The sequence below is a fragment of the Acomys minous genome, assembly GCF_964271855.1.
Source record: "Acomys minous genome assembly, chromosome: 6".
In the NCBI taxonomy this organism is placed as follows: Eukaryota; Metazoa; Chordata; class Mammalia; order Rodentia; family Muridae; genus Acomys; species Acomys minous.
In genome coordinates this window covers 110,379,788-110,407,362 of record NC_140487.1, presented here as the reverse complement: position 1 = coordinate 110,407,362, position 27,575 = coordinate 110,379,788, and the positions used below count along the sequence as shown (strand labels likewise).

Below are 27,575 nucleotides of genomic sequence, written 5' to 3'. Positions count from 1 at the left end.
CGGGGGAGGGGAGGAGCGCGGCGGGCGCGCGCCGCCTGGCCGGGCGGAAAGTTTTCCTGGAGGAGTTTTGGTGGCGGTGGCGGCGGCGACCGGAGCGGGCCATGGACGCGCTCAAGTCAGCGGGGCGCGCTTTAATCCGGAGCCCCAGTCTGGCCAAGCAGAGCTGGGTGGGCGGCCGGCATCGCAGTGAGTGTGTGCGCCCCGGGTTGGGCCTCCGCCGAGATCGGGGCCAAGGTGGACCAGCGGCCTCGTCCTGCCCGGCACGGCCGGGCCCCGGGGGTCATGTCCGGCTAGGTCTGGGGCGGGTCGGCGGGGAGCGGGCGGAACTCGGGGTCCTCAGGTGCGGTGCGGTGAGGACACCTAGAGCCTCTCCACTCGCTCCAGCTCAACTTACGGGGTTTCCCCCTGGACGCTGAGTCCCACAGGTTCCCTGCTCCAAGGGGCGAGCCCTGCCTGGCTGCCACGGGAGGTCTCCGCTTCCTCCCCTCGGGACGCGTCCAGGTGGCAAGACTGGCGTCCAGGCTATTTTCAAAGCCTGTTTCCCTTGTACCGTCTCTTGGGGGCTGCCCAAGTCCCTGGGCACCTAGGCAAAAGGCAGACTCAGACTCGCTGCCACTTCTCCCGGGTGTCTGGAAGGGCAGAAAGCAGCCTCCCCCCAGCCACCTCTCGGGTTACTCTAGGAGCCGGCACCTGGCACCCTCCCCTGAGGCCTGAGAAACCTAGCTCAGGTCCCTCCCTTTTCGGGGCCGTGGTATGGGATCACCTGGGCCTTCTTGACCTGAAGCCAAAGCTCCTGGACTCCGGGGCACACCCTCACCTGCCACCCACCTGGGACCCTCCGCCTCTCCCACTAACAGCGCCCCCTCCCCCCACCTCTCCCCCAGCCTCTTGCCAGCACCTTGCCTTGCCCGGCTCCACCAGGGGAGCCCGAGTTCCTAGTCCCTGGAGCGCCAGCGTGTCTGGGCCTCTGGAGCCCGCCCTGCCCCTCCCCTCTCCCACTGTGGTATTCCAGCTGTGGGCTCCTCCTAGCCCTGCCTGGCATTGAGAATGTGTGCTGGTGCCCGCTGGTGGGGGTGGGGTCAGAGGGCCCATGTCCGGGGCACGTACCAACCTTCCACACTTAACTGACTCCCAAAATAACCTTTCAAAAATTCGTGGGGATGTGACTGGGACTTCTGCGCATGATTGTCTTCCCCCCACCCCAATGGATGAACCCTGGGGTTTTTCTCCTGGGACAGGGGGAAGAAGGGTGGGTCTGGGGAGAGGTCTGAAGGACAGGGAGCCAGGAAGCAGAGCTGCATCTAGGGTAGCAGGGTACATTTTAGGCGGTGAGAAGTTTGCCCTCTCCAGTCAAAGGCGAGTCACCTGTTCTTAATGATTTTGTTTCCCAAGCCTGCAAAATGGGGAAACAGTTCTTGTGTTGCTGACATGCACAGCATGTTTGGGAGGGCTCTTGCCTAACTTGCAGGATGCCCTTGGTACTAAGTTCTTGGCTCCAGCACTGGCACTAAGTTCTTGGCTCCAGCACCGGCAGGTCACAAAACAGGGTGTAGTGGCACAGATCTGTAACCCTGGCACTAGGGAGGGGGAAGCCAGAGGGTCAGAAGTTCAAGATCATGCCGAGACAAAATAGTGAGTTTGAGGCCAGCCTTGGCTAGGCGCTAGTTAGGATGTTGCTCCTGTGTTTTCCAAATAAATTGGTGGTAATTTCTCATTATGTAGCCTAGGCTAGCTTGGAACTTGCTTATTATATACACCAGGCAGGTGGGCTTTGAGCCTCTGCTTGGCCCAGTGCTGGGATTAAAGGTGTACATGACTTTGTCTGGTCCTCCCTGCGGAGCCTGAGCCTTTCCGGGTTTGGCCATCTCTGGGATGGGGCCCCAGCCTGTCTGTACTCTGGGGGGAAGCAGCCATCTCTCCCCCCCCCCCTTCTCTGCGCCTCTAGAAGCTTCTGTCCTCAGAACCAGCACCCCAGAAGCACACCCTATCTTTGGTCAGGCTCATAATCTCCCTTTGCCAGGAAGAGTATTTCTTGCCTGGGAGTGTCAGTGTGTGTTTTGCTTGCCTAGAGATGGCTTCAGTGAACGCAGGCTCCTGCTCTTGTCTCTGGTATCTGTCTTCTGTTCAGTTAGCTCACTGGCTCCTGGGAGGTGACTAAGCTTGGGATCCTTATCTTCAGACCCATTTTAGAGATAACGGGCGGGGCAGGGAAGTCTATGGCTCCAGGCACAGAGCATGTCCTGAGGCAGCTTCTCCAGCCCAGGGGTCTTACCCACATACCTTGGGTTTTCTGGCTACTGGGGGATAGGGTGGGGGGGGGAGGGGGCGCTAGGGGCAAGGCCCACCTCAGTTTGGCTGACTGCCAAACCTGGACCAGTGTGGACACAGGTTAGAGAGGAAGGCCTTGGGTGTGGGCAGTCCTTGCAGGGAGCCTGTTAGATGAGAAAGGAACTTGCTCTCAACCTGGAGGACCTGAGTCAATTTCTGGACCCCCGACTTGGTGGAAGGAGAAGACCGATTCCCAAAGGCTGCCCTGTGACCTCCACTGGCGCACGGTGGCACATGGACCTCCCATCCCCACGTGCTTACTAAGCATTAAAGAAACAAAAAAAGCTCAGAGGCCAAACCAAAGCTGGGGGGATCCTGGTTAGAATCAACCCCTGCTGAGAAAGAGAAGCCTAGATGGGGGGGCTGCAGCTTGCCCGGGGGAGGGGGGTGAGGGGGGGCAGAGCCACTGGCCACTGGCCTTTGGATGACCTGGAAAGAGGACTCTCCTCAATGCCACTTTCTCCACCTCTCTGAGAACCATAAAGATGTTTTGTTGTTTTGTTCCAGACAGGGTTTCTCTGGGTATCCCCTGGCTGTCCTAGAACTCACTTTGTGGACCAGGCTGGCCTCACAGCCTCAGTTCTAGGATCCAAGGGGCTCGTTACCACCTGGCCCCTGGCTGAGATCCCGCCCGCTCCAATACCTTCACCACCCTCACATCCCCCGACCCCCACCCTCACTCCGTGGTATCCTTCTTAAGGGTCCTGGGGTCACTTTGACCTCTCGGATTCCTTTATTGATTGTGCTAGGTTGCCAGAGAGCCCAAAGGGAAAAAAAAATTAGGTGCCCCTTCCAGTAAAGGTAATTTGTGACTCTAGTTGGGGGTCTATTCATATGTACCTATGGACTGTAAACACTGCTGGGCTTGATCCTGGAATCCCAGCACTGGGGAGGCAGAGGCTGGTAGATCTCTTGAGTTCCGGCTCAGCCTGGTCTACAAGCCAGTTGCAGGACAGCCAGGGCCACACAATAGAGAGGCCTTGTCTCCAAAACAAAAACGTCCACCCCTGAGGCAGTGATAGAGGTCTAGTGAGCCTGAGTGTGCGTGCCTCCTGATAGTGTGCGGTGTGACTTTGCCTCTCAGTTCTGGTGGAGGAAGGGACAGAAGAATTGCCACAGATACTTGGTGTGGAACTTGCATAGAGTGCTAGAAATAAGATAAAACCTCAAAGGGGTAGCTTTCTCAGATCGGTAGGGCGGAAGTAGCTGTTGAGATTTCTCTGGACAGCTGAGAAGGGGAAGGGTGGCCTCCGCGGTGGACGGAGGGCCAGCCCCTGGGCCTTAGTTCAGGGATCCTTAGGGTAGAGTCAGCGCCAAGCTGCCTTGCTCCCGGACGGCAGTGGCCACAGGTGTGACCGGAGGATGTTGTAGATGGAGGGACCACAGTCCCCCAGTTTGTGGGACCCCGCAGGACCCTGGGTGCCTCTAGCAGCCAGGCTGCAGGCCGAGGGGCAGATGCTAGTGTCATGTGTCAGCAAGGTCTGCATAGAGGTGATCAGGGCCCTGGGCCCTGGCAGCCACCTGTCTTGAGAAGGTGACCTGGAGAGGGGACAGCTGAGTCCAGGGAGGCTGGGAAAGGTAGGAAGAGCATTTGGCTAGTGGAAGGGCAGGCCTGGGGGATATTGAGCTAGAGGCTCCCCCGCAGTGCAGTTTCTGAGGGAGGGACAGGATGTTTGAGGAGTCAGGTCACGCACTGTTGACGGGGGTGGGGTGGGGTCAGATGCTCTCTTTCGGTGCCATGGCATGTGCCACGCCTGCCTTGCATGGGAAGGGGGCATGGTGGCTGCCGAATGGGCTGTGGGGCTTGAGTCTCGGGGCTGTTGCCTAGGGCCGTTGGTTATATTTCTTGCCTGCGCTGTGACATGTGTGACTTCCCATAAAACTCAGTGAACTGCCAAGTGTGCAATAAAGCCCTTTGTGCTCGGTGGGGGCAGTGACAGTGGCCGGTCCTTTCGGGGCCCCTAGTGTGTGCCGGGCAGGGTTGTGTGCAAGCTCATCTGTTCCTCAGGCTAGCCCCATGAAGTGGGTACTGTTTCCTGCTTCAGAGCAAGGAAACTGAGGCACAGGGAGGTTTAGAGGCTTAAGCTCCCCCCGCTTTTTTCTTCCCCCCCAGTGTATGAGGAAGCACTGGCTGGGGTAATAGTTGTTCACTTTTGGAACCGTCTTCGTGGCTGTAACTTATGAAATTGGCTTAGTCCTTCTTTTTGTTTGTTTGTTTGTTTGTTTTGGAGAGGGGGTTGAGACGAGGTTTCTCTGTGTAGCCCTGGCTGTCCTGGAACTCAGAGATCCACCTGCCTCTGCGTTTTGGGTACTGGGATTAAAGGGCTCGCATCTGCCATAATGCCCGATTCTTAGTCCTTTCTGAAACTTTGTGCCATGAAGGTCCTGAGAGACCCACGGAATTCGTCAAAGGTGGCCATGTTCCTGGCAGGGCAGTGTTTAGGTCCCCTCCTAGGGTATCCCTGCAGCTCCCAGGAGACCCTCACTGGGCCCGGGAACCAGGCTACGGCCCTGGGCAGGGCTCCTCTTCACCATACCTGTGGATTGGCTGCAGCTCTGATGTTTAGACATCACTCAGGCAGGTCTTCCAGGCGATGGGGGGTAGGAGTGGGGCAAGGGCAGGATGCCCATGTAGCCCCAACTCCTCTTGGGGGCCTTAACAAGGAAGGGGCACGTGATGCCAGCTGAAGCCGGACTGGACATGTGGTCTAACTCCCCAGCTAACTCCCACAGCGGGTCATCTATAAAATTACAAAATGAAAATAGCATAGTCATTACCCACCACGGGCTGAAAATAACTTGGACAAGAATAAGGCTTAGGGCGCAGGCCTGTATTTGCCCAGGGGCCTCTGGGGGCTCTGCTTGGGAAGGGGTGCAGCCCTGGCCCCTTGCTGTTTGTGGTGTCTGGTGGTAGGAGACCACACTGGTCTGTCTGTCTCACTGTTCTGTCTTGGGGAAATTGTGGGCGCCAGAGGCCTCAGTGAAGAGCATGTCACGTGCCCAGAAGCACAGGAGAGGAGGCTAGCCTGCAAGGCCAGGCGGGTAGACACAGAGAGGAGCACTCAGGGTGGGGGCCCACGCCAGCACTGCAGCCTGGGGAGCACACTCGAGGCCAGGTGCTCCGAAGAAAGGCAGGTGGAGATAATGCTGCTGTGGGAGGAATCAGTAGAGCCCCTCACCCCAGGCAACAACAGCCATAGCCATGAGAAAGCCTGCAGACACCTTCCCCAGGGCCTGGCTCTCAGCCTCCTGCTTTATCAGGTCTTGTCTCATTTTTTACTCACAGTCTAAACAGCCCTGTGAGCCTTTCTCTATCTCCTATGTCTGACTAAGTCACTCAGGGTTAGGGTAGCCTGTGTAGACCAGGCTGCCCTCGAACTTACCTACTGGGATTTGGGGCATATGCCATCCCACCCTCCCTTTATTTATATTTTAGGTACCCCCCACAACACAGGGTCTCTCTGTGTATGTAGCTTTGGCTGTCTGGGACTTGCTTTGTAGACCAGGCTGGCCTGGAACTCAGAGATCTGCCTGCCTCTGCTTCCCTGAGTGCTGGGATTACAGGTGTGCACCACTGTGCCCAGCTGGTCCTTTTTTAAATTTAAAATAATGTGTATATGTGTGTATGCACATGAGTGCAGGTTCCCACAGAAGGGGATTGGATTCCCCTTGGGCCGGAGTTAGAAGCAGTTGTGAGCTCTGTAACCATACTTAGTCTCCTCTTCCTCCTCCTCTTCCTCCTCCTCCTCCTCCTCCTCCTTCTTCTTCTGTGGTGGCGGCAGCAGCAGCAGAAGCAGCAGCAGCAGCAGAGCTCTTAACTGCTGAGTCATCTCTCAGCCCCCATTTTATTTATTTATCTTTGCCTTTTTTGAGACAGCCTTACGTATGCCAGGCTGGCCTCTTAGCTAGCTGTGCAGCCAAGGATGACCTTAAGCTTCTGATCCTCCCGCCTTGGCTTCCTAAGTACTGGGATTACAGGCGAGTGCCACCGCACCTGCGCTGGGGGCGTGACGCAACACCCTCCAAAGCACTTGCCTCCATTTTATAGATGAGGAAACTGAGGCTCGTGGAGATCCCCTGCAGGGTCAGTCAGGGCAGAGAACTGAGGAGCTTGCTCTTGTCTTAACCGCTGGGGAAGCTGCCTCTGATTAGGCCCCTCCCTGGGAGAGAGGCATAGCTGTGTAGCTCTGGCTGTCTTGGAGCTCACTATGTAGAACAGGGATCCGCCTGCCTCTGCCTCCCGAGTGCTGGGATTAAAGGCCTGCGCTACCACGCCCGGCTGCCTCTGCTTGTTAAGTGCTGGGTTGAAAGGTTTGTTTCTGATACAAGAGCTCAAGGTGTTGTTTAGGCTGGCCTCTAATTTAGAACCCTCTGCGTCTTCTTGAGATTATGTAGGGCACTGCTGTACTGTGCTCAGAAAGAGCGTTTTGGATATTGAGAAAGTAGATGTTGTGCTGTGTGGTGGGAGCCGGTATATGTGTGTGTGTGTGTGTGTGTGTGTGTGTGTGTGTGTGTGTGTGTGTGTGTCTGTGTCTCTGTGTGTGTGTGTGTATGTGTCTGCGTATGCCTGTGTGTATGTGTCTGTGTATGTATCTGTGTGTCTGTGTATGTCTGTGTGTGTGTATGTGTCTGTGTCTGTGCGTGCATGCGTGCGTCTGTCTGTGTGTGCACCTGCACACGCATGTTCATGTGTTTGGAGAGAAGGGAGGAGCTTTCGGACACCCCAGCTGTCACTGTGGGCATCTCTGACTTGCTCTGTGATCTTGCACGGGCCGTATACCTCTCTAGGCTTCTGTTGTATCATCTGTCAAGTAAAGGGTTGGGTCGAGGGTCTGTGAGGCTGGACTTGGTAGCCAGTGCCGAGGGAGGCAGTGTCATAGAAAAAGGTCAGACCAGGGAAGGAGGAATGTAGAAAAAAACGTCAAGCATTTGAGGTCAAGGAGGAGAGAATGTTTTGACAGCAAAGAGATCACCAGTGACCTTGGCAAGCTTTGGCCCTTTGGAATGAAGTGAGCGGAAGTGGCTTTGGACAGGAGCCAGGAACGGCCTGGGCCAGAGGAAATGGGAGAGTGGGATGCAGAGATAGGGGAAAGGATGTTTGCCTGAAGGCAGGAATGGATATTGAGAAACGGCCACTCCTGATCGATTAGTATTGCCTGCCTGAGGCCATAGTTGGGAAGCAGGGAGGCACTGCAGTCTATTCGCAATGTCTGCCAAGGACGCAGGCATTGGGCATGGGATGTGTCTCAGGTTGGAAGTGGTGAGCTGGACATGGTCTGTGAACAAGTAGCAGCCTTGGTTATTAGGAAACACCTAAGAACCTCTCTCTGACCTTTGGCTAAAATGGAGGCCTTGTGGCAAGTTGTGTGGTCCAGGGATCAGGAGCATGAGCAAGCCCAATTCCCCAACTGTAGAACGGGTTGAAAGGCCTGCAAGGCCACTATGCCTGCATCGTTGTTTGACATGGTGGCCCTGCGTGTGAGCCTTGGTTTCTTCTGGGGGGAGGGGAGGTTGTTCTGGGGTTCTCATTGCCTGACACAGGACTGGGGACCTAACGGATTGGGCGTCATGTTGGGCTTTAGGGTCCTCTGAGTTGGGGCTCAGCCTCGTGTTGGCAGTGAGGCCCAGAGGGCAGTGTGTCAAACAAAGCTGCCTACACTCAAAACATTGAGTGCCAGCTGCATGTCAGGTTCTAGGTGACCCATCAGCTAAGTCCCTGCTCACCTGGGTCTGAGGGCTGGGGTAATACTTGCACGTCCCCCTCCCTACCCCTACCCATGAACAGACAGGGTCAGTGAGGGACAGTGTCTTTGCTCAATACAGATCTTGAGCCATGAGCCATGTGAATAAAATGACAGAGCCAGCCGGGCGTGGTGGCATAAGCCTTTAATCCCAGCACTCGGGAGGTAGAGGCAGGTGGATCGCTGTAAGTTCGAGGCCAGCCTGGTCTACAAACTGAATCCAAGACAACCAAGGCTATACAGTGAAACCCTGTCTCGAAAAAACAAAACAAAACAAACAAACAAACAAAAAAGAAACGACAGAGCCCCTGGGCCCCAAGGCTCTGGGACATGGCCAAGGAGGACAGTGGGGATCCAGAGGGTGCAGAAACATGGTAGTGCCTCCTGATCCCAGATTCCACCTGCTCTGACAGCACAGGAGTATCCGAGGCTTGTATCATAGCTGGTGGGGAAGGCAAAGGGCTTCTGTGTGGAATGGGCACGGTCACATGAGTACCTGTGGGTACAGCATCTGTGTGGTGGCAGGAGGGGCCCTCCTGTGCGCCCATGCCCAGTGACCTTGCTCTCTCAAGTAAGCTGGGCGCTCTTCTCCACTTGTGATGGATACACTTAGCCTCAGCTCCAAGGAGGAACTGGGGGTGGCCAAACCTTCCCTTAGGGTCTGCACTTCCCCCTTGGCCTCAGCACTCCTTCCTGCATGTGTGACCCTTGCCAGCTCTCCCCTGCCGTCCCCTCCCCAGGCTCACCCCTCCTTCTTGGTGACATCATTAAACTCTAGTTCTAGTCCCTCTCCTTGGGCCACTGTATCTTCGTTGGTGTCCACCCCCAGACCGCCCATCTCCAAAGCAAGTGTGGGCTAGAATGACCAGCCAGTGGCTAACTAAGCATATTTACCATGGTGGCTGTTGGCCCATGACTTCAGCCCCCCAGCCTCAGTTTCCTCGTCAGTAATACATGATCATCCTCTTCTCAGAGAATCAGGCTGAGGACTCAATGAGGAAGTGGGACCATTCGCCCTCAGCATTGACATAGTTTGGGCACATGAGGTAGCATAGGTTGACTGACGCTGACTTGGTTCGGTTTGCTGGTCTTTGGAGTGTCTGTCTGCTGTGTGTGTGGCAGGTTGTGGGTGCGCTTAACGGTGAATGGGGACAGTGTATGTCCAGGTGCTCCGGTGTTGGGTAGCTGGGAGATAACAGTTAAAGTGAGGATGGGGGCACCTTGGGCACTGGGGAGGTGGTGAGAACCAACTGAGGCCCTGCCTGTCCTGTGCTAGAGTTGCCAGAGAACTGGACGGACACCCGGGAGACGCTGCTGGAGGGCATGGTTTTCAGCCTCAAGTACCTTGGTATGACGCTGGTCGAGCGGCCCAAGGGCGAGGAGCTGTCTGCAGCTGCTGTCAAGAGGATCGTGGCCACAGTGAGTGTCCTGACAGGAGGACGGGAGCCCAGCTAGCTGCGTCCGCCTTAGCTGCCCTTGTCCCTAGGTGGGGTCTGTGTGACATGAGCTTGGGCCTGGCCCACCGTGCGTCTCCTGTGTCCAGCTCAGGGGTATTTGTGGAGATGCCTTTATGTTTACAGGGAAGGGCCAGTCGGCATCCTCCCTTCAGGCCATCGTGGCCTTGGCTGCTTCCAGTTTGGAGTCCCCACATTAGGCTGCTGTGACTCACTAGCTCCAAAGAGGGAAGGAAGTTCTTCCTCATTTACCGTGTTCCCACTGTCCACCCCAAGTGACTTCTCCCTGCCTCTGAGTGGGTGTGGGCCTTTTTTTTTATTATTTAAATTAAAATTAAAATTTTTTTTTCCAAGACAAGGTTTCTCTGTGTAGCCTTGGGTATCCTGGACTTATTTTATAGACCAGGCTGGCCTCGAACTCACAGTGATCCACCTGCCTCTGCTCGAGTGCTGGGGTTACAGGCTTGTGCCACCTCGCCTGGCTGAGTGTGGGCCCTTGAAGGCAACTCCCTGGAGTGGCTTTGACCTGTGGCTCAGGCCCTGGCATGTGAGTGGAGCTGGGTCCCCAGGTCACTGCTGGGTAGTGGCAGCACTTCAACCATCTGTCTAGTGTCCCTCCCTGCTACAGGTCCTTGGGCCTGTCTGACTCTTCCCCTGGGAGTCCCCATCTTCCTGGACAGGGGGGTGTTGATTCCCCGCCCCTCCCCCTCGTGAGGGCCAGTGCTCACTAGGGCATGAGGGGCTAGTGGGTGGTGGTTGTCCCTTTGTGTCTCAGGAGGGCTGTCCTGGTTTCCTTTCTGTTACTGTGCTAAAATACTGACCAACAATGAGTTGGGTAGAAAAAGGTTTGTCTGTCTTAAACTTACATCACAGCCCGTCACTGAGGGAAGTCAGGGCAGGAACTCAGGCAGGAACTTAAAGCTGGGACCATGGAGGAATGAAGCTCACCGGCTTGCTCCTCGTGGCTTGCTCAGCCTGCCTTCTTAGACAATCTAAGACCACCTACCCAGCGGCAGGACCGCCTACCCAGCGGCAGGACCACCGCAGGGGACTGGGCCCTCCCACATGGATCACCAGTCCAGGAAATACCCCAGGGACTTGCCTCTACAGGCCGAGCTGATAGAGGCGTTTTCTTAATTGAGGTTCTCTCTTCCCAGCTGATCCTAGCTTGTGTCGGGCTTACAAAAACTAGCCAGCACAAGGGTGCTGGCTGCGTGTCCTCCTCATGACACCTGCCTGTTGTCTGTGCTAAGGGACCGTAGAGCACTGAGATACAGCCCACAGGCAGGCTTCTCTGACCCCTGTGTGCCCCTAGGCCAAGGCCAGCGGGAAGAAACTGCAGAAGGTAACACTCAAGGTGTCGCCTCGGGGGATCATTCTGACGGACAGCCTCACTAGCCAGCTCATTGAGAATGTGTCCATTTACAGGTACGCCTGGCAGGGAGTGGCTCTGTACTTGAGGGGATGACGAGAGTGTCCTCTCTAAATCTCTCTACAGCTCTACAGCTTTCTTTCTGGGGTGTGGGGAACCTGAATTTCCCTCATCTGTAAAATGGGCTGGGGCAGGTCCTGCCTCCCTGCCCTGTTAATGTAGTGCCAACGAGCACCCCACAGCTCACAGGCAGGCTGGGGTAGTCCGCACGGCTGTTCAGTCAGGCTGGGAGCACACAGCTGTGGAGCATGCCTCTTCTTTCTGCCGTGAACACAGTGCTCAGCCCTCCGTGTCTGGCTCAGTGTCCCAGACAGGCCTGAGGCAGGATCTGGAGCAGCGGTCCCTCCGAGAGGTCTCTCGGGAGGTAGGGCCCAGCCCCAGGAGCCTCAGGCTACCCCACTGCTTTCTCAGCTGGTCAGGTATGGGAGTACAAAACTGGGGAGAGGCAGCCCAAGTCCATGTGGCCATAGAGAAGTTTAAGGTCCAGAGAGGGAGTGGCCCTGGACTTCACCACGAGGTAGGGGCTGAGGTGGGTTAGGACACCAACTGGAGGTCCCAGGCTGGGGTGGGGTGGGCACAGGGGTGCTGGAAGGAATGCTTCCAGGGCTCCAGGCAGCTGCCTTTATCACACCGCCCAGGTCCTACCTGCTTTCCCTTAGCCAACACTTCTAAGTGCCGGTTTAGCCGTGTGCTCAGGGCATGTCTGGTCTGGAAAGGAATGGAAGGAAGGACGTAGGAGACAGTGTTCCCCAGTAAGGAAAAGGAGGAGGGCGTGTCAGGGAAAACCTGGGAAGACCTCCCAGAGGTGGTGGCTCCTTGCAGGATCTGGCTGATGGTGTTCTGGAAGCAAGGGGTGGTTAGCAGGAGGCCAGATGCCTAGGATGGAAAAAGCATTTAGGGACCTGGTACCCACTTCCTCCCTCCTGGGAGTGACCAGTGGTATTGAAGTGGTGTAGTAAAAGCCAGGGCTGTGTTGGTGATTGGCGAATCTGCTGAGCCGCCCCACCCCTGAGCCACCGGCCCCTCCCCAGACACCATTCTCAGGATAAATAGAAGTAGCGAACTCGAGACAGGAGATGAGTGCTCAGAGAGCTGAGGCTGTGGGTAGAGGTTTGAAAGGTCACTGTTTGCTGCAGATGCTATGTCTCCCCTGCACCCACTGGGGCTCCTGGGTGGCCCAGCCTCAGCCTTAGCTCCACCTCTGGCCACAGTTCCAGGAAGACCTTGTCGCGGTCCTAGTCTCCTGGGAGAGGGTCCTGACTATTATCTGGTGTCTGGTTGGTGTAGAGCAGTAGTTCTCAGCCTGTGGGTCAAGACCTCTTGGGTTGAACGGCCCTTTCACAGGGGCTGCCTAAGATGATCAGAAAACACAGATGTTGACACTAAGATTCATGAAAGTAGCAAAATTACAGTTATGAAGTAGCAATGAAAATTTATGGTTGGGGTCACCACAACATGAGGAACTGTATTAAAGGGGTCTCAGCATCAGGAAGGGAGACCCCACTGCTGTAGAGTGTGAAGGGGCAGTGGCAAGGAAGGCAGTGTGTTGCTTCTCCTTCCAGCCAGTGACACGGTGACACAGTTCACATCCTGGCCCTATAGGCAGCCTTGTACCCCAACCTCGGGCTCTGAGGATCTCTCAGACGTTAAAGATGAAAGACCCTTGGTACACTGGCTGGCTGGTATGTAGTTAGTTTTAGATGTTCCTGTGAGGGGTGTGGCCCTGCCTGGCCTGAGTCTCTCCCTATAGATGTCTCAGAATGCCAAGGCCAGACCTGCAGAGGCAGACTCTCTGGGACCCAGGACAGGCACATCCAGATGTGGTCAAGTGCCATGCACATCCAAATATGATGGGACGCCATTCTTCTCGCCTGCTTTTCAGGATCTCCTACTGCACGGCAGATAAGGCGCATGACAAAGTGTTTGCATACATCGCCCAGAGCCAGCACAGCGAGAGCCTGGAGTGCCACGCCTTCCTCTGCACCAAGCGGAAAGTGGTCAGTTGTGTGTCTGGGTGGGTGGGTGGGTGGGTGGGGTGGATGCCAGGCCCAGGGGGGTACAGTAACAGGGACTCCCCAGGAATCTCAAGTGGGTGAGAGAGTACTGAGGGCACTGCAAGGGCTAGCGTCAGCCCGTGACTGGCTGTGGGCAGTAACTAGCGCATGCGCCCTGGAAGCGCCTGGGCATATTCCTCTCAGTTGTGCAGTTGGCTGGGTTGAGGCTGTGACGTTCCTGTCTTTAGTATAGTCTGGGAGAACAGGCCTTGTAGGGATTAGTTCTTGGAGAGGGGAGACTGGAGGGACCCAGTGGGAGGTAAATGTGAGAATCCCCTGGACTAGGTTTCCTGGGGGCCAGACTTGGGAGGCAGAGGGCCCCTTGGAAACCCCTCTGTGGGCATTTTGGAGCTAGGCTTCCAAGTGTTTTCCCCATTTAGTTTCCAAGACAGAGTGTCGTAAGGTGTAATGGTGAGGGTCTCTAGCCTTTCTTGAAGCCTTTTAATTACAGCAGAACACACCCCAGAAGCCGCTGTCTCGCTCAGGTTAGCGCAGCCAGCCAGGTGCAAAGCTGAGAGGCTGAGAGCTTCCTGTCCGCGCGCCCCTTGCTTGCTTGGCCACATCTGGTAGGGCTGAGGGATGGGGACACCTTGGTGGTCTCCAGCCTGTGCTGTGACAGGGGAGGAAGCAGAGCTGTCTGATGTTGTTGTTGACAGTTTGGTTTCTGGGGCCTTTGAGGGTTGAGTGTGAGCCGGCCTCTGACGTCAGCCGGCTCAGCTTTCCATCCACCAACAGCACTGAGCCAGATCCCCAGACCCATGCTTCTCAGAGGACACACTGGGAACCCCCACAGTCTCTGGGGCCCAGGTTTCTAATATCAGATGCGTTTCCAAGGGCTGAGGGAGCAAATGACAGCAAACGTAGTGAACTCAAAACAGCACAGCATCATCCTCGGTCCGGGGAAGAGGCAGGCTGTAATCGGGCCAGCTTGCATTTCTTTTGCAGCCCTGGAGAGAGCCTCGTGAACCCAGCCTCCATTTTCAGAGGGAACTGTGTGCCATCTTCCCATACCAACTCCGTCTTAGTTAAGACTGTGAAGAGACACCATGGCCCAGGCAACCCTTATGAAAGGAAGCGTTGAACTGGGACCTTGCTTATAGTTCAGCCATGAGTCGGGGAGGGAGCAGGCATCGTGCAGGCAGGCCAGGGCAGTAGCTGAGAGCTATACCCTGCTCCACAGACGGAGAGCAACATTGGGCCCACCCCTGTGACACACTTCCTCCAACAAAGCCACACCTCCTAGTCCTTCTCGAATAGTGCCACTCCCTGATGACTAAGCATTCAAATATATGGGCCTATCGGGCCATTCTTATTCACACAGCCCCAGTGTCCACTCTCACACTGCTGTTTCTCTGACTGTCCCTCTCACGTCCCTGTGGTGATAATAGCCACTAGATAATCCAGGTCTACCTCCCCAACTCAACACCCTTAACCTCTTCCCACTTGTGAGGCTCTGTTGCTGTGTGAAAGAGACTTGGAAGAGTGGTAACAGCTGGTGTGCTGTGTGACCACGGGTGAGCCCTGCCCTTCTCTGGTGTGCTGTGTGGCCACGGGTGAGCCCTGCCCTTCTCTGGTGTGCTGTGTGGCCACGGGTGAGCCCTGCCCTTCTCTGGTGTGCTGTGTGGCCACGGGTGAGCCCTGCCCTTCTCTGGTCTGCCTACCTGTCAACAGAATGAGGAGGTTTCCCCAGTGACCCCTAGAGTCATTCCAAAGGCCCCATTTCTTTCTTTCTTTTTTAATTTATTTTTATTTCATATGAATTGATTTGTTTCCTGCATGTGTGTCTGTGTGAGGGTGTCCGATTCTCTGGAACTGGAGTTACAGACAGGTGTGAGTTGTCATGTGGGTGCTGGGAATTGAACCCGGGTCCTCTAGAAGAGCAGTGCTCTTCACCGCCAGGACTTCTCTCCAGCCCCCCCCCCCCCTTTTTTTTTTTGGTTTTTCGAGACAGGGTCTCTCTGTGTTAGCCTTGGCTGTCCTGGACTCAATTTGTAGACCAGGCTGGCCTCGAACTCACAGCGATCAGCCTGCCTCTGCCTCCTGGGTGCTGGGATTAAAGGCGTGCGCCACCACGCCCAGCCTTAAGCCCCTCCCCCCCATTTCTTTTGCATGTCTTGTCTCCTTGCAGACTCCATGTTGCCAATCACCCACCTGGGGTCCTACAGGGCCCTGAGCTGTGGTGGCTTCTCTCATGACAGCCTGGTTCCCACAGATGGCCGAGACTTCAGTATGAATGAGGCCACAATGACTTAAAAATACAAACTGTGTCCCCATTGTTTGCTTCTTCCTCCCCACTGACGGCACAGGCAGGGCTGCTGGCCCGAGATCATTGCTGAATTGTGGCACTGGTGGGAGGGGCATTAAGCACTTCTCTTCCAGGCTTGGGTTCTGGGAGTGAGGCAGGATGAAGCCAGCTACCTCACGGCTGCACCAGCGGAGGTGCGTGGGTTGAGGCCAGGGCTCTTGTGGGACGCTCAGCTGTTTGTTTCTCTGTATGGCCCTGGCTGTGGTCTGTCTGCCACCTACCTCTTCACCTTTTGTCACCCACTCGAGGGTGGTATAGGTTCCTCCCAGCGCTCCAAGGCCATAGCTCCAAGGGCCAACAGTGTGGGTGACCTTCAGGCCTAGGATTCCCTGATTATCTGAGGGAGAAGCAGGGGTGAGTTGGGGCCTTGGCTCGCCCCCACTTGCTGGCAGCTTGTCTCCAGTTTGTGGACAAGGCTCTGCAGTGCACTCTGGGGATCCGCAGGGTCTGTGGGGGGAAGAGCCGGCTTTGACACGGAGTCTAGGGCTCGGCTCTGGGTGCGGGTGTTTGGACCTGGAGCTTAGGGAGGGTGCCTGGAGACTGGAGCCTTAGAGGAGTGAGCAGGAAGGAGTATGCCGGGCTGGGGGGAGGGGAGGAGGCAGCGCAGCTAGGTAGGGAGGCACAGCTCCATGTGGTGTGCCAGGCTGAGCACTCAGCATCAAAGAGCCAGGCGGGGTGAGCCTGCAATAGCCAGGGTGCAACGTGGCCCTCGCTTGGAGAAAGGGCTCCCTCCTGGGGTCCCTGATGGTGCAGCCCAAGGACTCCCTTTCCTGGTCTTGTTTTGGCCTGACCAAAAAGTTGTTGCAAGGAAGTGGTTCCGGAACATACGCTCAAGTGAGGGGCCTCAGCTCAACCACCACATCTCTATTCTCAGAAGGGAGGTGGAGTTTAGGCTCCCCGTGTGGGCATAGGCCTGGACACCCCAGTGCTGTCTGGCAGAGGGGACAGGGCCATTTCCTCCACGTGGACCTTGGTGTTCTGGAGTAATCTGTGCAAAGGTTAACGTGGGACCCAGGGAAGCCCTGGCAAGGCTGATAGTGAGCACAGGGCCTGCTTTGGGCTGCACACCTGGCCCTCCTTGACTCTGCCTAGGGGGAACAAGGTAGGGACGTGGACAGCTGGAGCAAGTAGAAGCTTCTGGATAATAAGATAGGCCCATAGCAGGTGTCCCAGGAGGGCTGTGCAGTGGCCTGGGGATTGCAGGTCTTTCCACTGACTGTTCCTGTGAGTCTTACTGCTGGGGGGGGGGTGGTCCCCAGGGAAACAGGTCACCCCCAGGCCTTGCCAGCCCAGCCCTGCAGCTACCTGCACACATTGCTTCACATCTCAGCTCGGGTTACACGTTTACTATGACTTACTGTACAGGACGTCAGGGCAGAGGGCCAGGAACGTGTGCAAACGGACCAGATTAATCCAGACAGTACAAACTCCAGTCCCCAGGTTCCTGCAGGCAGGCATCATGGTGTTTCCGCAGCCTTGCCACATGGGTGACCAGCCCTTGCTGCGGAGCATAGAGCTCTGACTTGGCCTGGTAATTAGCCCATATTTTTAGTTCACGGGCAATTCTCAGTGGTAACTGAGTCTATTAAACTTGATTCAGACGTGACAGCTTAAATTGTAAACAGCTGTGAAGAGCTTCATACTTAATTACCATATTTAAGTTTTACCATAAAGCATCGGTACTTCCATCAAAAATGTAAATGACGGAGACATTCAAATGAGATTTTATACTTCGTGACGTTTAATTGGCGCAGATCAGTCAGTTTGGAGATTTGGAAAGAAAAAAAAAATTTTTTTAAGGAGTTTTGAAGGCGGTGGCCACAAATTTTATTTCTGTCTGGTGGAAGCTGCTGAAGCCTGAACTGGTTCTGCAGTTGAAAGAGTGTGGTCCCCTTCTGGGGCTCGCACTCCTAGCGCTGGGCTGTCACCCCAGAATGGGGCTTACAGGAGGCTGTAGCAGGTCAGTGCCACAGTCGCGACCTCAGCCGCCATCACTGCCACCCTGGCTCAGTCTGAGCTGTGTCACCCAGGAACCAGTCACATTGGGATGTTCCAGAGGGACATAGGTGGGTCTGTGGAGCCCTGTGCTGGTGACAGCAGAGAGGGGTGGTGCCTTGTGAGTGGGATTTGAAGTGGAAGGCTGGTCACAGCACTTCCATGGTTTTTTTTTCCCCCGACGACCAGGCCGACATCTTGATTCTGCCACCTTCTACTTTGCTGGGGGGTCTCAGTTGTCAGCGGCCGGTCCCCAGTGCCCTGTAACCCTGAACAGTGTGGCCTCTACCTCTCATGGTTAGGCTCTTTCTTCTTCTTTTTATTATTATGTATACATAAAAATAAAAAGTAAAAATTATTATGTATACATAATAATACCGATAACACCAGAAGAGGGCACCAGATCTCATTACAGATGGTTGTGAGCCACCATGTAGCTGCTGAGACTTGAACTCAGGACCTTTGGGAGAACACACAGTGCTCTTAACATCTGAGCGGTCTCTCCAGCCCTTTTGCTCCTGGCTTCTGCTGGCTAGTTCAAGGGCTCTGTGAGTGTTGGGAATTGTCAGATAACCCAGGAGGGCTTTCCAGAAGAAGTAGCCATCACAGTTGGTTTTGGTTTGCCTGAAGGGAAGGAAAAAGTGGAGGTGAACAGCCATTGTTGGAGGAACTGGGCGGGAGTGCTGCACTGGGCCCTAATTGCCTTTCCAGGGTGTGGCTTCATTGTGCCCTAGGCTACTGTAGGAAGTAGTGGGCTAGGCCCCTGCCTCCTCCCCTAAGCCTTCCTGAGCCTGGGGTGGGGTGGGAACCCCCAGCCCTCCAGTTCATACTTGCTTTTGCTGGTTGACATTGCACCCATCCACACCCCCATTTCCTGTTTTTCAGGCACAAGCCGTCACCCTCACTGTAGCCCAGGCCTTCAAAGTTGCCTTTGAGTTTTGGCAGGTGTCCAAGGAAGGTGAGTCTTTCTCCCGGGCATTGTGAGTGATGTGAGCAGGGACAGACACAGGCCAGGAGTTAGACCTGCGGTGACCCTCGTCCCCCTCCTAGACTTGTGGATTTTAATAGGCCCTGTGACTCTAAGCCTCAGTTTCCCCCATCTGGACAGAGGCTATCTTTCCCCTTCTTCAGAGTGTCTGGGCTTAAGTAAAACCTGGAAGGTGTCCCTCCTCCTGGGTGGTGACCTCATACAGCCTGTGAGCACGCTCAGTCTACCTTCTCCCCGGCGGTTAATGGAGACAGTGTCTCTTGTGAGGCCTCAGGGTGTGGTGCCTTGATCCCACAGAGAAAGAGAAAAGGGAAAAAGCCAACCAAGAAGGAGGAGACGTCCCAGGGACCCGACGGGACAGCACCCCATCACTGAAAAGCTGTGAGTCTTGGGCCTGCCCTCCTGAGTGCCCTGTGCCCCCTCCTCCAAGACAAGGTCTCTCTGTTTCACAGAGCCCTGGCTGTCCAGGACTCAATTTGTAGGCCAGACTGGCCTCGAACTCACAGAGACCTGTCTGCCTCTGCCTCTGCCTCCCAAGTGCTGAGTCTATAGGTGTGCACCGCCACCACCTGGCCCCTCCTGAGCTCTTGCTGCTTCCTTTTGTTCTGTTAAATCAGCAACACATATGCCTTGTGGGTAGCTAGGAGGGTTGCTGTTCTGATGCACTTATCTAGGCGAGTCCCTGGGTACATGCGTAAGTGTGAATGCACTCCTGTCTGCCTCAGCCTGGGAGACATCCTGCCCTAGCCTACTTGGTGTGCTTCTCTCCTGTGGGCAACTGTCTTGTAGTTCCAGGTGGGGAGGGTCAGACTGGGGTCCGAGTCTGAGAGCTAGTCAGGACTGGTATAGTGCAAGGGTACAGGATATGTGTGCATCCTTTTCTGCTGATGTCCCCAACTGACCCCTCACAGTGGTTGTCACTGGGAACCTGCTGGATTTGGAAGAGGGAGCTAAGGCCCCACTGTCCACGGTCAGTGCTAACACCAACAATGTGGACGAGACGCCGCGGCCTCAAGTCTTGGGCAACAGTGTCGTCTGGGTGAGTAGCGCCATGGCCTGGGCATGGGTTTGGGATCCAGTGAGCTTTAGCCAGGTCTCTGAACAAGCCTGGAGTGGTTCCCACATCCGGGCCCTGACTCCATACATGGGCCTCTGGAAGGCTCAGAACAGGCCCAGCAGCACCCAGCCCGTGGGTGAAGTGGCCGAACAGTGACTCCTCTGAACTCATGGTTGTGTCCCCGCCAGGCCTGGTTCCCAGCACAGCTGTCTCCTCATAGTGCTCAGCTCTGAATCGGAGTGGCTGTGGCGCTTCCCGCTCTGACCAGCAAAGGCTTCCCTTGTTCTAGGCATGGCAGGTTGGTGCCTGGCACCCTTCCCTCTCAGGACTCACGGCCAGCGCCTGACCTCTGTGTCAGCCTTTTTACTCCCTCAGTGAGCACACTGACCTTCCACAGCATCTCCCAGAGGAACCTGAGTGGCCTTTAATTTCAGTTTTCATTTGAGTGGTTGGTTTCAGAGTGCAGCATTCTAGTGCCTCATAGATACTGCAGAATTTTTTTATTTTTTTAATTTATTTTTGTTTTTATTTTTATTTTTTCATTCTTCGAGACACGGTCTCTCTGTGTAGCCTTGGCTGTCCTGGACTAACATCGTAGTCCAGGCTGGCCTTGAACTCACAGCGATCCGTCTGCCTCTGCCTCCCGAGTGCTGGGAGACACTGCAGATGTTAACGTCCTCGTCAGCACATGAGACTGAGTGAGAGAACCCCGCTCCAGCAGCTGCAGATTCACCCACCTGATTCCATTTGGTCCTGGGTGGCTTTCTGGGCCAAGCCCCACTGCAGACTGACACCCTGTGCTTGTCATGGCTCCTGCCTTTCCTTTCCTCTTTTGTTCTTCTCTGCCTGCCTTCTTTCCTTCTCCTTCCCTCCTGGTTTGTTTGCTTTTGAGACAGGGTCTCTCTACATGGCCCTGGCATTTCTGGAACTCTGGGCCTCTGGCTCAGAAATCCACCTGCCTCTGCCTGCCCAGCTCTGGGATGAAAAGCGTGTACCAACATCACCCAGGCGCCAATTTTGGTTCCATGATGGGCACGAGGCCTGCCCATGCTAGTTCCTGAAGGCACCTCTTCCCAACACACATACAGGTCCTGGGTCCCTGTGGCTCCCTTGGGGAGAGCACAGCCCACCCAGAGGTCTGACTTCTTGCTTTGTTTCTCAGGAGCTGGACGATGGCCTGGATGAAGCATTTTCAAGGTAATGCTCCCAGGGACGCTTGTGCTGGGCATGTAGGCTCAGCTGGGCAGAGAACCTGAGCACGCTAGCCTTCTGCTCAGTTCTTGGACTCCTCTAGGGACAGGGAGAGCTTACGACTTAGGAACGAAGATGTTACGGGGTGTCTGCTGTGTGGGAACGTGCCATGAAGGCTACAGGAGAGGATGGGCCACTCTGGTTACTCATCCTGGGCCTGCAGGCCTCCCTTTGGATGTGAGCTCCTTCAGAGGCCTCCTGCCTCAGGACCTTGCTTAGGGTCAGCGCCTTCGCCCTCCTGCCCCCCCTCCTCCCCGCCGCCTCTCGCTGCAGCTAGGAGCTGAGCAGCAGGTGAGGCCCTTCCGGAGGACGCAGGGCCCTTTCTCCCACCCTCTCAGGCCTCCCTGGCTGATTCTCTACAGATTTAAAAAAACAGCTTCATCTGCTTTTCTAGAATGTTCAGTTGTCACAGGTCCTTATCAGTTTCAAAAGGCAAATCATTGTGTGTTATAATCCCTTGGCCCAGCCTGGCACCACATCTGGCGATCCTGCATGACCATCGATTGTAACTGTCAGCTCACAGCCTCTGCCCTGGGCACTCTGCATTTGCTCGGCGCTGTCAGAGGCCTCTCTCCAGGCGTTCCTGTACCTCATGAACATGTACCTCATGAGGACAGAGCTACCTTGCACTGACCTCTTCAGGTTCTTGTGGACAGTAAGCTTGTCTCCTGTGTGACTGGTGGAAAGCAGTCTAGTTAGGTCAAGCCTTCTCATGGCTGAACACTTCCTGTCTACAATTGGCTCTCTAGATCCCCTGGCCTCTGTTGGAGTAGGCTATCATGTCTGCCCCAGGGCTCTGACCCTCATGGTCATCCTGTTGTCAGGAGCTCTACCTCCCCTGCTATTTGTTGTTGTTTGGTTTTTGTTGTTGTTGTTGTGGGTTTTTTTTGTTTTTGTTTTTGTTTTTTGAGACAAGGTTTCTCTGTGTAGCCTTAGCTGTCCTGGAATCGTTTTGTAGATCAGCCTGGCCTCAAACTCACAGTGATCCTGCCTCCCAAGTGCTGGGATTAAAGGCGTGCACCGCCATGCCCGGCCTTCCCCTGCTAATTTTGAGTCACATCCCTTCTGGCCAGGCTATCCCTGTTCCTTAGCCCCCGTCAGTTCCTCACCTGCTACTTGGCTTACACAGCATTGCCTTTGCCTTTCAGGCTGGCACAGTCACGGACAAACCCTCAAGTTCTGGACACTGGACTATCAGCCCAGGACATCCATTATGCGCAGTGCTTATCGCCCACTGACTGGGAGAAACCCGACAGCAGTGGCATCGATCAAGATGACCTCTTCAACTTCTGAGGGCCTGGGGCCGGCGGGACACAACTGGCCTCGACATGTGATGAACCAAAAGCCACCTGCAGCGGGGCAGCCAGCTCCAGGAGCCGCCAGACGCCTTATGCCAGCGGCTGCAATCCTGCAGATGAAAGCTGCACAGGCAGGCAGGGAAAGAGGGCTGCCTGGGGTAGCCAGTTAGCCACTCCAGGTCGGCATGAGGCGCTCATGGTGTGTGCGGGGAGGGGCCTGGCCTCCTGGCCTCTCTCCGGGAGCCAGTGCCTCCTCCCGCTGTGAGTGTCAGGACAATGACCAAAGCATTCCTTGTTCCTTTTCTCTAGGGCATCTTCACTCCTCAGGCAGTGAGAGCCTGTCATTCTTTGTGCACTGGAGGGATGTGGCCTTCAGGGAAGCTGGGGTCCTCAAGCTCGGCTCCCTCAGGGCCTGGTAGCAGAGGCTCTCAGGCAGCCCTGACCAAAGACACATGGAACTCTGCACTTTAATGCTCACAAAATGGACATGGTTCGAGGTCCTTGATGGTGCTGTGGGAGTCCAGCTTGCCCCCTGTCCTCCCTCCACAAGAGGACCCCAGTCCCCGAGGTGGTCTGTGTAGGGCTAGGACCTAGTGTGCCAGCTGCCTATGACTCCCAGAGTCCTGCAACTCTGGGGATTACCTCTATGTGGCTCTCAAGAACCCCGCCCTCCCTCCCCCAACAGACAAAGCTGGGCCTGCTCTTCTGTTTTGTCTGTGTGTCCTTGTGTGTGCCCCATCTTTTGCCTCCCCATAATTCCTGGGGTGATACCAAAGGCTAGCACTAGGTTGTGGCAGAATATTCTGCATCCATTTTACAGATAAAGAAACTGAGGTGGCGTGCGTTTGGTGGGGGGTGGAGTTGAGAATAGAACCCAGATCTGATACCAAAGCTGCTGTCTGTGCCGCTGCCACCTCACAGCCCACGCCTCTTTCTCCCTAGCTTTGTTGTCCTCCCAGGAACCAAAAAGCCCCAGCTATTTTCTGACCAAAATGTGTTTCATAACAAACCATCTGGTGCCTTTCCACACAGCGCGCGGCTGGCGCAGGCCTCCGTGCCCTGCTAGCTGCCACGCTGCTGACTTCTGGGAAAATGTGAGCGTTTTCAAGTGTTGATTCCACGGGTGAAGTGGAGTCCTGCTCTGGAAACTTGTCACTGTCCTTCCCTGACCTGCAGCCACCATGGTCCTCCCACTCTACCCAGTAGGCGCAGCCGTCCACGGTCTCTCTCTGTCTTTTCCCTTCACTGGTCCCATGGGCTCTGGCATCCTGAATCACAGCCAAGCCACAAGCATCTTTCCTTTGCAAGGAGCCTCCCCTCGCACCCCCCCCCCCCCCCAGTTTGTTGGGCTGGTGAGCGGGTCCCAGTAGCCCCAGGAAAAACACAGCAGCGTGACTTCCCAGATCTTACTGAGTGACTGAGTCAGCCCCTGGCCTTGGGCAGGGTACCTGGAAAATCCTCGCTGGAATAAGACTGCTAGCTCCCTTTCCCCAGCCAGATCCAGGCCTCTGCTCCCACCTCATGTGGCCAGGGCCTTGGGTGTGAGGGACTGCCATGGTGTCAGGTGGTGCTGCAGTCTTGTTGACAAGGTGTCTGCTTCCTGTGCCTGCTGCCGAGGCTGCGGCGTGAAGCTGGAAAGGCAATTCTGAGGAGGAAACAATAAATGTTACCTTTTTTTTTTTTTTTAAAGTATGAGCACTGTATTGCTGGTGATGAGGGGCAGTGTTGTGGTTCCTGCCCTTTGGTGACAGGGACAGCAGTGTGTCACATGCCCTCACTGCACCAGCATGGAGGGTGGTGGGTGATGGCAGGTGCCCTGTTGATGGGCCAGCAGGACACCTTTCTTTCTCTGCAGATGGTCAACTGTGTGGCGAGGTCACTGATGGGGGATGTAGGACCACACGTGTGGTCCAGTGTGTTGACAGTGGTGGTGTTCTAGCCATAAGTCCTGCTCAGAGTCTGAGCGAGTCCATGTGCGCCCTTCCCAGGGATGGTGACTCACACTCGGCTACTCACTCTGGACCTGTGCTTTCTGCTCAGGCTGAACACAATGCCAAGTCAGATCCTGTGGCTTTTTTTTTTTTTTTTTTTTTTTTTTTTTTGCCTGCATGTATACCCACAGGCCAGAAGAGGGCATCAGATTATATTATAGATGGTTGTGAGCCACCATGTGGTTGCTGTGATTGAACTCATGACCTCTGGAGGAGGAGACAGTGTTCTCAACCGTGGAGCCATCCCTCCAGCTCGTGTGGCTTTGTGTGAAGGGGGACAGAGGGTGGGGTGGGGGCGAGTGATTTAGGAGACCCAAAGTTCAGCTGTGGCCCTAATCAGTCGCATGCTTCCTTGAACCTCAGTTTTTCTGTCTGTGAACAGGGTACAGCAGTCTGCTCCTGGGTTTCATGAGGCTATTGACCATTGGCACGTTCTCGGTAGTACATTTCCAGTGGCTCAAAGGTTTTCTCAGAGCAAAAGGTCATTTGGACCAAATGTGTAAGTCCTAGCGGACTCTCAAACACTGAGTACCCGTGCTTGCCGTGTGCCCGCTGACTTAGAGAAGTCAGCTGGAGCCCAGATGCCATTCCATCATTACTGCTGAAGGCACCAGGCAGCCCTCCCCTGAGTGCCGGGAAAGGTCACAGCCCCATCTTATATCCCAAACCCTCACCCTGTCATGTAGGGAATTCCCAGGAGATGCCTGCGTCCGGCTGCTCACAATGACTGTCCCAGCAGGGCCGCATTCCTCAAGTTCCATGGGCTTCTGTCTGGGGACTTCTGAGCGACTGCTCCTTCCTGCAGCTGGTGCGGTGCTCGGGCATGTATGCCTCCATCCCTTTCAGCAGCCCTGTTTCAAGTGTCCAGAGGCGGAGCCTTCTGATGCCAGCCGACTCCCTGTGAGGCCCGAGCAGATCAGAGCAGACTCCAGAATTCTTTCTTTTTCCTCCATAATTTGAAAAGACACTCAACATGCTCATCTTTCGGTTTAAATTTGGCCAACGCCTTTAGTCTCCGGATGTCTCAAATTATGGGTCCTGAGCTCGGCTGCCTGCTTCTCTCATGCATAACGGATGAAGTAGGAGAACAAAGCTGCCTTTCAGATTTGACTTGACCCTCAGCTTCCCTGAGTGGACGGGGTCGGCTCTCCAGGAGACGCCATCGCAGTCCCACCTTGCGAGGCTTTCCAGCTTCTGTGCCTGGGATATGGGCGTGAGCCTGGTCTTGCTCCACTTTCCCCGGTACAACAGAGCAAGTGAGCTGCTTGGGTATTAGGAGGGACTTAGCAGCCATGTCAGGGCGCTTGTGCCCAGCCTCAGCATTAGCAGTCAGCCGTGGCACGCCAGGAGGTGGGTGGGTGGCCTTAGAGCTACTTTAAAGGAAAAGAATCTTTCATCTATTCTTTGACAGTTTCATACATGTAAGTGATGATTTGAACCTGTGCACCCCCAGTTCAACCCCCCTACTTCCTGCCCAACCCCAACCCGTTCCCTTTTCCTTGTTTGCAACGCACTGGGTCCGGATAGTTCTGCTTGTTTGAAGTGTTGACTGGTCCTGTTGGCTTGATCGTGTGTGGGTAACCACAGCTGCAGTGAGTTCTGGAGTGTGCTGTCCGCCACCTGTCTAAAAGTACTACATAGCATTCCTCGCCCACGGAGCTCTTTCCCACAGTGTTCCCTGATCCTTGGGATCCTTTGACCCATTATGAGTCTGCACTAACTGCTGCCCACTGCAGAGAAAAGCCACCCTAGCCAAGGTTAAGAGCAGCACTGATCTATAGGTATAGATGGAAGTGTCTAGAAGGCAGTGTGACAACATGTCCTTGTGTAGCCAAACAGCAGCAGGAAGTTCCTCACTGGGCCTGTGACTGCCCTAGCCATGGGCTTCTGACCAGGCCTGGATCCCTTCCCGTAGAGTAGATTTCAAATCCAAAGGAGGTTGGTTACCCCCATAACCTTTGTGCCACAGTTGCACCTGTGGGCATATCATGTATGGTAGGTCAGCACTGCAGCATGCAGGATTGTGTACTGGGTGACACTACTAGTGTGTTTTCTCCCTCTAGTGGCCTGCATGGCTCCTTCCAGCACTGAGAGCTAGTCAACACGGAGGAAGCTTTTGGGTCATTCAGTTTGGTTTTGGTGTCATACAGCCAAAGTGTGTCTTAAGCAGTAGGATCTTTGGTGACCTCTGAGCCCCACCCCCACCCCAGCCAATAAGTTGTAGGAAGGTATGTAGTCCCACTTACTATATCCGAGGGACTCACCTGAAGCTTACATTCAGGTAGCAGTAAGTCTGGGATTTGAACCCCAGCCTATCTGAATCCAAAGCTTATTTCTGCCTCTGCAGACCAGCAGGAGTGGGCAGCAGCACAGAGCACCCTGGGAGCTGCTACTGGGGGCTGGCCCCACATCAGATCTGTTGACGGGCGCTATCACCTCTTCCCAGCTGGCTGTCCCCTTTCCTCCCTCATGTGGCTGCTCTGGACATGCCTTTATGGGAGTCTGCAAAGCCATGTGCCCATCACATCAGGCTCAGATCCCATGTGTTCACTGCCCTGCCAGTGAGTGCAGGTCACTAGGAACTCTCAGAGAACATGACCTTGCTTACTGGGAGCTCCTGAGGCCACCTCAGAATAACAGCCTTAACCAAATGCCAGCACAGTACTGCTGGGGCAGCATGGAGCTTACAGCCTGGACAGATGTGGGCTGGGACACAAGGCCGTGCTGCTAGGCAACGATCTGCACGTGTCTGCTGATCAACAGCTTGGCCTTGTCTGTGGATGACAAGAGGCCTCTTGACCCTTCATAGTCCAAGGGGCGGGGGCACGGTTCCCAGAAGTCACTGATCATGCAAGCCTGCCCACAGCAGTGTGACAATGGAGAACAGAGTTGAGGGTGTTGTGGCACTTTTCCAGGTGGGTAGCTGAGTGAGGGGAGTGGTCCAGCTGAACCTCAGAGACGGAATAGAAAGGTTGGAGATACCGTTGATGTCTTGGTAGCTCTGTTAAGGGCCTTGTCTCTCCATGGCCAGAGGCACAGGCGCTTCCCAGCTCCATGTGGCTATGGCAGAACGGGTAAACCCGGCCAGCTTCATGAGAGATTGGGGAGCTCAGGTCAGAGGCAGCACAGAAGTGTGGAGGCCACCAAGGCCCTGGTCCCACAATCCCCAGCAGGCACTAGTTGTACGTGTGCTGGGTCTTTATTACTCCCGGCCTTAGCCCTGCAGCTCCCCGCTCCTTACCCCCCGCCCCCCTTTGCTCTAACACTGGGGTCTGGTTCTACATCCTGACCAAAGGTCCTGTTTTCCAAAAATGTTTCTAAATAAAGGTTCTAGAATCCATGTGTGGTGTCCATGCGGGTGCAAGTGTGTCATGACGCGGTGCACGTGTGGAGGTCAGGAGTCTGCTTTGTAGTCTGTTCTCTCTGTGCACCTTTCTGTGGGTCCCAGGGGTTGGAGTCATGGGACTGGGCTGAAGGAGAAGCATTTCACCTGCTGAGCCACTTCGCTGTGTGTTCTAGACTCTTCCCTGCCAGGAAAGCCCTTTTGTTTATGGTTGAGAAGGAGGTCCTCAGTGGGCGCAGGGCTCCCCTGCAGTTGTGAGACATGCTGAGGTCTGACCTTGTTTATGGTTGAGAAGGAGGTCCTCAGTGGGCACAGGGCTGCCCTGCAGTTGTGAGACA

General features: G+C 55.2%; 1 protein-coding gene across 1 annotated transcript; it reads left to right on the top strand.

The window, feature by feature from the left end:
- On the top strand, window positions 1-27,234 carry LDLRAP1 (low density lipoprotein receptor adaptor protein 1). The gene is made up of 9 exons (XM_084788347.1): window positions 1-186; window positions 9,346-9,488; window positions 10,839-10,951; window positions 12,838-12,952; window positions 18,195-18,267; window positions 18,595-18,678; window positions 19,209-19,336; window positions 20,517-20,551; window positions 21,754-27,234. Exons 1-9 carry the CDS (start codon window positions 102-104, stop codon window positions 21,896-21,898), a joined length of 921 nt encoding a protein of 306 aa, XP_084644473.1. The 5' UTR covers window positions 1-101; the 3' UTR covers window positions 21,899-27,234.
- Window positions 27,235-27,575: the final 341 nt, after the last annotated feature.

What these genes read in the sequence shown, in the direction of transcription:
- LDLRAP1 (XM_084788347.1), top strand. Translation starts at nt 102, where the DNA reads ATGGACGCGCTCAAGTCAGCGGGGCGCGCTTTAATCCGGAGCCCCAGT. An exon ending in GAGAATGTGTCCATTTACAG is followed by an intron (nt 10,952 to 12,837) that starts GTACGCCTGGCA and finishes CCTGCTTTTCAG; the next exon opens with GATCTCCTACTGCACGGCAG. An exon ending in TGGGCAACAGTGTCGTCTGG is followed by an intron (nt 19,337 to 20,516) that starts GTGAGTAGCGCC and finishes TTTGTTTCTCAG; the next exon opens with GAGCTGGACGATGGCCTGGA.